General features: G+C 40.9%; 1 protein-coding gene across 2 annotated transcripts; it reads right to left on the bottom strand.

Annotated features, from left to right (window-relative positions):
* Positions 1 to 764: 764 nt before the first annotated feature.
* On the bottom strand, positions 765 to 9,718 carry nrbp1 (nuclear receptor binding protein 1). 2 transcript variants are annotated; one of them, XM_044049761.1, is made up of 18 exons: positions 9,134 to 9,718; positions 8,633 to 8,897; positions 7,532 to 7,654; positions 6,035 to 6,136; positions 5,848 to 5,937; positions 5,700 to 5,740; positions 5,486 to 5,580; positions 4,829 to 4,912; positions 4,673 to 4,731; positions 4,315 to 4,413; positions 4,092 to 4,224; positions 3,772 to 3,862; positions 3,571 to 3,621; positions 3,282 to 3,417; positions 3,115 to 3,168; positions 2,939 to 3,002; positions 2,600 to 2,655; positions 765 to 2,483 (listed from the first exon to the last, which is right to left on the bottom strand). In XM_044049761.1, the coding sequence occupies exons 2-18, from the start codon at positions 8,861 to 8,863 to the stop codon at positions 2,388 to 2,390; spliced, it is 1,605 nt and encodes a 534-aa protein (XP_043905696.1). In that variant the 5' UTR covers positions 8,864 to 8,897; positions 9,134 to 9,718; the 3' UTR covers positions 765 to 2,387. The 2 variants fall into 2 exon arrangements, with proteins under 2 accessions (XP_043905696.1, XP_043905695.1); XM_044049760.1 differs by having other exon boundaries at positions 2,927 to 3,002.
* Positions 9,719 to 10,988: the final 1,270 nt, after the last annotated feature.

Raw genomic sequence — 10,988 nt, forward strand, 5'->3', positions numbered from 1 at the left:
CGACTATTATCCGAGCACACATTGTGACTTAAAGTATGTACGTGGATATACTTGCACAAGGGCTACAAGTTTCTTAACATTTTGATCGAGTCATTGTTAATTCAGTCGGTGATGCTCCGAAGGGTCGAGGTCATGCTCCTGTAAAACCAGGATTGGGTTTTGTATAAACAATTGAAACAAGTGGATTCTCTCATTTGTGTGTCCGTGTCTTAGTATATTATAGTGTCACACATTTAGTTTAATAGTTTTTAACCCTTACTTCCTGTGCCCCTTTAATATTTAAATTCTGCATTATGTGGAGCCTCATGTTCACTTTTTGACCGTTTCATAGTGAAAGAGGTGAAAACGCAAGATATTTAAGTGATAAAGAATATTTTCTTACATATAGACACACACGCACACACTTGTCCTCACAGCCAACTACAGACACACACAGAATGTGACAAGTATCTGTGTTACTTGTCCAGACTGAATGGAGCCAACGGTTCAAACACTGATATCACACTAACACATTCATGACTAGCTAGTATATTGTGTTGTGTATAAAGTCCAGGTTTATTTCTAACAGTACAATCTAATTTTGGAACTATTCATAAGTGATTCTTGTTATTTAAACGTTTTAGCTATTGAAATCTACCATGGTCTTTGCTTTGACAGTGAAATGACATTTCAGCATAAAGTTAAATCCGTGGTTCTTAATCCGACAGCCATGAAATTGTGATACACACACAAGACGACAGCAAACGACGACTTTTAAGTGCTGATAGAGTAATTTTTTTTTTATTTCAGGAGGTGAAAAAGGGGTGGGGGGGGAAATGGGTAGCAGAAACAGAGCACAGTGTCCAGCATACAGTGTACAAGATGGTTACAAGCATGCCAGGCTTCTCCTGCACGTGTATCCCACAATATCTACAGAGAACAGACCCTAATAAATAGGTAGTCACAGCATAAAGTAGGCGGGACTTGATCAGTGTCTGACACCACCGACGCCGCCATTTCCAAATCATCGCGCCTTTTCCGTTGGTGTGAAGGAGACAGAGGCCACGGGACGTTTCCAACAAGATATAAAAGTCTACAGTAGTGCAAACTAGCAGAGAGAGATCATCAAACGGGTAACAGAAAACATCTGTGTGAGCCAGATACGGAGTTGTAAGTGGTTTTAGCAAGCAGAATACCTCCACTACGAAGGAAACAAACACTTCAGAGACAACAAATCTAAACGTTAATGGCCTCAGCAGACATAAGTCTCTCTCTCTCTCTCGGCATCATACTTTACAGGGATCGATCACCATCACTGCTTATAATACATGAGACATTAAAGAAACAAAAAAAAAAATCAACTCTGGAAGCAACTGTACACATACATCAGTTTCCCAGTTCGACAGAAGAGCTATCATGCTTCAAAAACACTCTTCACAGATCATGTGATTAACCGTCAAACGCATCTCCGTATGCGTGTAAGAACCAACCTCTCCAGAAAGAAGTGCCGCCTAAACACAGACCGAGCTGCAGTCGAGAAGTGCTGCAATGGATAAGTAACAGTTGGGCCACGGTTGACAATTCCTTTGTAGAAAATAACAGCATGGCTTTAGAGGAGGACAACAAACAAAAGCACACATTTAAACAGCCACCAGCCTTTGTGCTGCACACCAAGTACAGCACGCGCGCACACACACAAGAAAAGATGCACAAATAAATAGATGGATTTTTAATATTTTCTCTGTATCTCTTCAGATTTGTGTTGCAGCTGAAGTTAAAACCCGATCGCGTGTGTTGCATTAGGAGCTCGATGCATTTGATTCTCGGACAAACCAGTAACACGTAGAACGGTGCCTCAAGAGAAAGTGAGAGCGACCAAACAACCAGACGTAACCGTACAACACCATTATACATACACCTCAGTATGCTGGGACAACTAGTTTTCATTTCATACAGACGACTATTAAAGAATCTTATGTAAAAATGTTTAAAATACACTTTTTAACACTGACTTGAGGGAAATACGGTTGCTATCCTCTTTTCTTTGGCTTATTCTAACATTCTGTCTCTACTCCGAAATGAATGAAAGAAATAAGCCAAAAAAACAAAAACATTTGTATTTTCCTAAAGTTCCAATTCAGTTTTCCTCTTAAAAGAGAAGCAGATGGCTGTAAAAGGTGGGAGGGGAAAATCAAAAAAAAGATGAAAAAATAGAAAGCGAAAAACCACTTAGTGGCAATTTTTCCCACCAGAAGATTCCCACAAGGACAGGCTGCAGGGTCTGCAGTCAGATCGAGGCTTCCTCCTCTGTCCTTGTAAAGCTTTCCTGCAACTCAGTATTGAAGCAAAAAGCTAGTCCTGCTGTAGAGGACGAGGAGGGATGAAAAGACGACCTGGCGAGTCCACTGCTATGAGGAAACGGTCACCGGATTCAGAGAGCCGTTCCGACTGTAGTACTTGGAAAAGGCCTCTTCAAGAACGGACGTGAGTCGCGGCTGATCGCCCTGAAATGGAAGACATGGCGGGGTCAGACTTATCTTGTTGTTTGTTATCTCTGTTCAGACGACAGTTAAAAGTGTCGAGTTCACAGACGGGTCGTGGTGATGAACGCTATATCTACCTCGCTGATAAATCCCAGCTGGACAAGCTCCACGGCCAACTCCTGCACATTCTCATCTGGACACAACCGGTCAGGGACAGAGGGAGTTAAATTTATGACTTTTTAAGAGCAGTTTTAAATACAATTTTTAAAACTGAGAATTTGCGGCGCTGTCAGACAAAGTTTTGATAAACAACTTCCCATGTGGTGTCGGATTTAGCGGCTTTTCTACACATAGCTCACTGCAGTCGAGGAAGACAACAAACTGACTTATCTAATAAAGTTCAAAATTATAGCAAACCCAGTGTGTGTTTGTGTGTGTGCATAGCATTTAGGAGGTGATCTTACAGGAATACCCACTTGGTAACAAATCACAGCTCAAGTGCCTGTTCAGTTTATCCTCAAGTTTCAACAGCAAGGTCAGCTGAAGAGAGAAGAACGACAACGTTGTTTAAAAAAAACAAACAAACAGTGAAGCACTTTGATTCACAAGACAGTACTGCTTAGAGGTGAGAGGTCACAGAGTCATGACTTACATGGTGCTTGGCGCCTTCGTCAACAGGCTCAATATTACACTGCATCTGAACGACCTGGCACATGAGCACACGAAGCATGACTGAAAACGGCTTATTACGATTGTTTATACAGTGTTATGTTGTGATGGGAGAAGGTTTAAAATGATTTAAAATGTTTAAATTACTACCTTCCTGGTCTCTAGCTCTGCAGGTTCAGGTGTTGGGGTTTTGACAGAAGGGGGCACTATAGGAGACTTCACCGCCTCCTGCTGAGGTTGTTGTGGGCACGGTACCCCAAACGCAGTGAGAGGGTAGATTCCATTCCTGATAAATCAAACAGGAAAAGGTTTCAACTCTTTGAAGATGCTGACTAGAGGCTGCCAAGGAAGAAAGCTTACGATACATATGCATCTGCAAAATAACATTTCGGGATGTTTCAGTAGAGGACGAGCATGTCTAATTTCTTATTTTCCTTACCTTACGTCTTCTAGGAACTTGTCCAGCTCAAGGGCAGGAAACTGAGAGAGTCTGAAACAGAGCACAAACTGTAATTAACACTGAATACAGGGTCAGAAATTATAAAACAGAACAGGATGACAAATAGTCACTCACATTAGATCAACATTGTACAACATGTGTGTAGTTTCCATCTACCAATGACTGGCAGTGGCAACTTACTTCATCTGAACTCCTTCCTTGGCCTCGACAATCACCAAGTTGGGGTCCATTTTCTTTGTCATTTCCTCTAAAGCATTTTCTGGAATCATATCTACAAGTAAACGCGAGACTTTAATTAGACATTAATCACTACTTCTGTGATGGTGCACGTTTGACTGAAATCCGACACAAAAGAGTTTGGTCAATGTCGCAACAGATGACTTCACAGCTGCACTTGTATCATGGATTATACCAAAGAAGACCACCGGTATTTTTACAGTAAATCTACCATTATTGTATTGTAATAAACCATTTGATAGATGTGTATATTTGTTACTCACGCTGGTGGCTAACGATGCAGTGTGCAGCCAGAAGCTTAAGTAAGGGCACCTCAAACAAGGCTTGGTGAAATAACAGCTCCTTAGCTGTGGGTCGCTGACTGGGATCCATCTTCAGACATTTCTGGATAAATTCCTGGGTTAAAAAATGTAAGAAAATTAATATTACGTTTAAAAAACTACTCAAGGTCATCAGTGTCCCTTCCAGTCATTTCTTTCTGCTCACCCGTTGCAATGGGTCCTCTAAGGACTGAATGGCACTGTTTATGGCTTCTTGGGACACATAAGACGAATCTCCATTACTCTGGATTTCCAACACAGCCATCTGAGGAAGAGATGAAACGTTAAAGATTATTCAGAAATAAGATAAATACATTTTCTTAAAAAAAATACCAAGCTAACCGACATCTTTAACTATTTCTGTGACAGGTGAATGCATTGACTTGTTAGGAATGCAGTGATACATACACCACTGCTGCATTACTGACCACAATCTTATTGCAGAAAAAGGACAAAACAAATAAAGGAGAGGGCGATCGTGCTCGTGACTCAACAGCTCAGAGACAAAGATGATTTCCTCTCACCTCTAAGGCGCACATTCCAAATGAATAGATATCCACGGCTGTGGTAACGTTGGCATCAGCTGAAAGAGAACAAACACTGGCTGATCAACATAACAGAAACACCAACGCACACGGCAACTGTACTTGAGAAAAAGAATCCACCGGTAAGAATCTTACCTCCATATTCTGGAGCAAAGAAGTGAAGGCTTTTCTTTTCTTCCCGACAGGTTTTCACATGGTTGTTAATGGTGTCCGGAGCAACTAAAACATAATAAAACAAGACTTTCACTGACAAGAGATAACAGTTATCATTCTCATGACGCATTGTAGACATAAATTTGTAGTAAAATACTGGTTTATCCTACAGCCTGTTCAGACCTGGTATTAACATCCATTCTATGAGATTTTATCGGTATTAGTACTACATTGACCAATGCGTGAGTCAACACTGGCTATGTCGGAGGACGTCACCTGGGAAGACGGGCTTTTATGCATCCTAGACTGAGTTCATGTGTGTTTGTGTTCAGGATCGTTTGGTGTCTGCATGTGAGCAAATATATTTCAACACTTTAAGTGTTGTTATGATGATGTTGTCACATTAAAGAAGCTGAAACTTATGAAACCAATTGGTGATTCATTTAGTAATCTATTAATCCTTGCCCTAGTTTGTACACTGGTGCTTTCTATGTGGACCTGTGAGAGCCCAGGAGGTCCCTTATCCTCAGACATGTTTCAGCCATATGTTTTAATTCAATTCAATGTGCTGCTCTCATACAGCCCAAATCATTCCATTCACTTGCCCTCAAATGTCCCCAAATGATCTGTGAGGCCTACCTGAGCCAATCTTGATTAGGCCGTTGTGCTGAATAAAGATGGTGTCACAGGTCAGGTTGCCATGAATGATGGGAGGTTCACAGGAGTGCAGGTAGCTGGAGACATGAGAGAATGAGAACATCATTTCATGTAACTGTCACAACGTAAAGTAGGTAATTATGTGCAAATAATATACAATGCAGATGACTAAAACAAAATCTTCCCTTGAGCATACCTGAGAGCAGACAGTATTTGTGTGCACCAGCGTTTCCAGGCCTGTATAAAAAAAATTAACCTGTTATATTGTGCAAGAGACAACAAGCTTAACAGAATGTGGCGGCATAATTTCCAAAGAAATGCATTTAAAACTTTCACATTCACACCTTTTCATTCATGGTCTTGTGGTTTTTCTTAGTCTTTTTCAAAAACTGTTTGAGACTTCCCGAGGACATGTATTCTGTGATGAAAATGACCTGCAGACAAAAAAAGGCAAAACAGTGGAAAATGTTAGGCAAAAAAGATCTTGACACTGTTCTTTAGATGAATATAAATGAAGAGATTATTCCTTACCCTTGCTCTATTCTCTTTAACATCTGCCCAGTATTTGTGGAACTTTACAATGTTTAAATGCTCCAACTGGATCAAATTGTCAAACACTGCTTTAACCTTTTCCTGAAAAAAACAAAAAAAATACACAGAAGAAACTCCTCATTAATACATAATACCTCATACCTGTAGAATATACTACGGTTGTGTCCACTGACTCTTTGTGTTGTTAAATTTGTCAAACTGAGATAAACTGACTTGATTTTTTTTTATTTGAGACGGTTATCAACACAGGAAAAGAGGCTGTTTGGCCAAAGGTCCAGTGAGATAATCACCAAAACTGGACAATGCCTTCAAATAATGGAGAAGCAGCTCAGTCTCTAGACAATAAAGCCAGAGGTCAGAGGAGGAAAGTCAGAGTAGTTTGAGATGGTAGAAAGGAGGTAATAACTCTAATAACCACTGGTTACAACAAAGGTGTGCAGAAGACCATCTCTGAAAGCACATCATGCTGACCCTTAAAGCAGATGGGCAGCTGAAGGAGACCACACTAGGCACTTTATTAGGCACGCCTACCTAAAGAAGTGGCCAGTAAGTGTTTTCATTCTATGTTTTAACATTGAAGTATAACACTATGCAAATTCTAGCTAGGGAAACTGGACATCTAGTTGTGTAAATGGTACGTGGGCAGCTCAAACAACATGTTACATACCTCACACCCACAGACATTACAAGCAGTTTTAACAGAATTAGAGACAGACGTTCCTCAGGCAGAGATCAGTCCATTAAGATTACAGTGATGTGGTATGCATCTTAACAACAAGTTTATTTATTTTTTTTACAAGAGTGCAACAGAGATTATGTTCAAAACAACCAAGCAGATTGTAAAAAAACAGGTATAAACTGCCTCCAAATTAAGCAAAGCCATCGGGATAAATGCCTGCTTACACCTTCCCCTTCACATTTCGTAAAGCTGTTCCTGCAACTACTTTAGTACAGTGTGTTCTTTGCTGTGCTGCTGGCAGCAACAAGTCTGACCACTAGTCAAAGCAGCTTATAGCCACTGGGGAAATGAAAAAAAGGAAGGCCTCCACTCTGTAAGATCACACCAAAAAAAAACACCAATCAAAAACAGTGCTAAATGCCATGTCTAGATATTTAATTCCTGGCAGATATAAACACCCTCGTCTTATCACACCTTATTAGCTTGTATGTAAAGATGGTACTGCACTATACAAATGCTTCAAACATGTCTTACGCCAAGTTTAGACATCCATCCTGAGAGTTCCGACCTCAAGTGGGCAACATTAAGTATGAATGTTGACACCTGGTATAAAATGCATCCTAGATGCTTCTCTTGTGACTACATGTGGTCACACATATGCAGGCTGTATGCATAGTCACATGTCAAAATGATATATATGAGTATGAGGGTACAAATGTTTCTCTGTGAGTGTGTGCGTGCATCAGTGTCTGTATGTGTAAGGGAGAAAAGTCTTTTTGCTCCAACCATGCACTCACCTCTTGTAGTTTGAAATTCTTCCTCTCTGAGAACATAACCTCATTCCACACCACCTCGACTCCTTCCTCTGTGTCCATGGCCAAGTAAGCATTGTCGATCCCTGGGACGTTACGCTGATTCACCTTCATGAGGAAAATAACACATTGCATAATTCGTATCTAGACTTACACTTATGATTTTTAGTTTTGGAGGTCGGAGTATATGAGATACTTATACACTTAACGGCATGTGGACAGGGGTCAGCAGAGAAAAACTGTTGTATAAGGCCCAGGAATAGCACTGATACTTGTTGCTATAGTTTGAGAGATTCTTAACCTACCATGCTGTCACACAGCACTTTCCTTAGGCACCAACAACACAGATGCTGTGTCACGATGATTTGGCAGAACAGGTGTTTGGATTATACATTCAAACATGTATTTTTAACATGGTTGAAGGCAAGAATTTTATTTTGGTTTCATTTTGCTTCTTCCAGTTGGACGTTCTACTGATCCCATTCAAACAAAACCATAGATTGTTTAAATGAAATGGACTTTTCAGTTTGAAAAGTGAAGCATAGGAAGCAGTAGTTGACCACAAGGGGGTGACTGCAAAAATAATTCAGTTTAAATTGAAATCTATGAGAAAATGAGCCTACTACTCAGTTTACAACGTCAATAAACATTTCCCTCAGGAGTTGATGGTGTCACTCATTGGTTTCATGTCTTCTTCAGTAGAATGTCAGTTGTGTATGTTATGTTCCCATTTACAGGAAAACAGATGATAAAAAATGACACATGCGTAGACATTGTATGACTGACAGTGAGTGTCTTGAATTTTCAGTTTCAAAAACTGTCATGGCACCAGTAAAACTGCACATCTTGAGATTTTACAGCAGAAGTTTGTTTTGCAACCAGGAGACAACGCCCACTTTTATACCCACTCAGAGTAAAACATCTTGTAAACCGTGATCCACATCTCCTAACATTCTCTCAAAACAGGCAGCACGTTAAACGCTGTCTTGAATGTTGCATGTAACACACGGACTTTGCAAACATGACCCCTTTTCCAAATAACTACATTTTCAACAAAGGTACATCTGTGCAGACACACGCCCTTACCTCTTCTCTGCGTTTCTGCCAGCGTCCACACGGACTCTCCTCTAAAATCTCTGACTCATCCTCGCTCTCCTCTTCCTCATCCTCTGTGGCAGCAGTAGCTGGAGGCTGTGTCACCATGGACACAGGGGGAGAGACCGATGTCACTCCTTGACCCGCCGGTGTAACAGCCCCAGGCTCCGGCTTCGCCTCCTGGGCAGAGTCCGGGGCCTGCTTGTTTTCTCCCTCAGACATTCTCTCCCTCTCTGTTGTCAGGCACAACCGCCTGCTGTGTGATTTACAATAAAACACGCAACGTGAGCACCACAGGCCGCTCGTCAAATGCCTATAACTATAAAATTAGACACACGTAAAATATAGCCGAACAATGCATGCACTTGTTAGCTTTAGCTGGCTAACAAGGGTGCATAAGAGTAACTTTGCAAAAGAAGTTAGCTGATTTAGCACTGTGCAGGAAAGGCCATTATGACAATTATCTCAAATGTGAGCAGAAATTACACGTACGTGTTAAATATGGCAAATGTGACGATGCCAGCTCCAGTGTATCAGACTCCCACAGAGGCAGACCTTTCCTGGGTGGTCACTTTGCTCAGCTGGGCTAAAAATCTCCTTTTCTCGGCAGAGTCGCTGCTATCTCCGTGACGCAGCTAGCTCCTTAGCTGAGGTGCGTAACGAGTGAAACGACAGGGCGTAAGAGCTGACACCGCCGGCGAGCATTTAACTCACAAACAAAATCGTTAGTTTATAATCCCTTTTCAGTGGTTATATTCTCGGGTTTGCGTGCTAACTAGCAAACGATCTACTCGGTTCGGTATCAGATTTAGCAGCCCACCGCCCCTCGCTGCTTCTCAAGACTCCAGTTCCGCTAATGAGGAAACTACACAAAATAACAACATCCTAAACACATTAACTTGTTAAATAACAACACAACCGCTCGGACGAACTCGGCACAAAGACAGAGGTTTGAACGGTCTCAGTAACTTCACCTACGCGGACACAACGGCAGACTGACTTGGGAGCTAGGTTAACATTTAGCCCGGTATGATATGATGGCGTCAACTTACAGATGCAGTAAAGGGCTGCGGCTAACTGTGGCTACCATACCGTGGCTTCTCACACTGGTTGCCAGGTCTAGTTAGTGCCATCCCCCTTCAGCAACATTTAAATAAAGCAGCGTTCTGTCTCACACATATGAAAGTGAAAAGTTTATTTTATAAACATTTTCCAGTTCTAGTCTTCATGCCAATTTTCGACAGTTTTCACTAAAGTTTAGTACCTCAAAATGTGATCCTTTCGGAAGAACAAACTATTCCATTACTGCACCACTGTACTTCATCCTGGGGGGGATACATAATGGTGAGATTCTGCTGATACTGAGCTGGAGCAGGCTCATAATAATGAGATAATTTATCATAATGTGAAACTAAGCACATTATAATGAGATAATCCATAACGTGAAACATTTCACCTCAGTGTGAGATTATTTAATTTGTTACAACGTTGTTTTAATGTGAAACCTTTCACGTTATTATGTGATACTGGTTTTCTGGCATGGCAGCCATATGCTTCCATACTTTCTGACCTGTCAGGCATATGTATATACTGTGTTATGAGCATATGTAAGGTAATCAAGAATTAATGAGTTTGACACATGTTCAGCAATGACTGCACAGAGTATGTCAGGGCGTGCCTATGTTCAGTGGGCCCCTTACCACTGGGACATCTGTAAATGTCGGTTAGTGCTGGTGGTCTTTTACGTCAGTTGGCAGACACTGCCTCCTTCTGAATTCCAGTTCTTTCTCACTTTACAAAAAAGTAACCTGAAAAGGATTCATACATTGCATTCAATTTTTTTCTGCTCTTGCAGCTCTCCGCTTGTTCCCCATTCATTATCAATTGGAACACCGTGTACTATCTCTCTTGCACTTATGAAAGGCTGATGAATTTCCCCAACACAGTAACCACAGCAACCCACATCAAAGGCAGATGAAGAGGTGCAACCATTCATGACCTATGGTCATGATAGGTCAACTTCCAGTTGGAAATAAATGTCAACTACTTTCTTTTACCACTAGGTGTCAATGTAGCTATCATTAATCCAAGGGGTGCAAGAGAAGTGACACATCAAATTCCTGTAACAGATCTCAGCCCAGCTAAGAAAACAACCAATAAATAATAATAAATAAATAAAAAAAATCATGTACAATTTTGTTTGGAAAATTCTGAATGTTTAAATTTCCAGATTTCTTTCTTTAATGCATGGCACATTTTTAGATATGTAAAACATTACTCAAAAACAAAACACACAGGATAAATATATTCATAGAAGTTACCTCATGATAAACAGTCACGCACATGT

Source organism: Solea senegalensis, linkage group LG17 (assembly GCF_019176455.1).
Source record: "Solea senegalensis isolate Sse05_10M linkage group LG17, IFAPA_SoseM_1, whole genome shotgun sequence".
NCBI lineage: Eukaryota > Metazoa > Chordata > Actinopteri > Pleuronectiformes > Soleidae > Solea > Solea senegalensis.

What these genes read in the sequence shown, in the direction of transcription:
- nrbp1 (XM_044049760.1), bottom strand. Translation starts at nt 8,863, where the DNA reads ATGTCTGAGGGAGAAAACAAGCAGGCCCCGGACTCTGCCCAGGAGGCG. An exon ending in CTTTGCTCCAGAATATGGAG is followed by an intron (nt 4,732 to 4,828) that starts GTAAGATTCTTA and finishes GTTCTCTTTCAG; the next exon opens with CTGATGCCAACGTTACCACA. An exon ending in CAGAGCTAGAGACCAGGAAG is followed by an intron (nt 3,169 to 3,281) that starts GTAGTAATTTAA and finishes CTCATGTGCCAG; the next exon opens with GTCGTTCAGATGCAGTGTAA.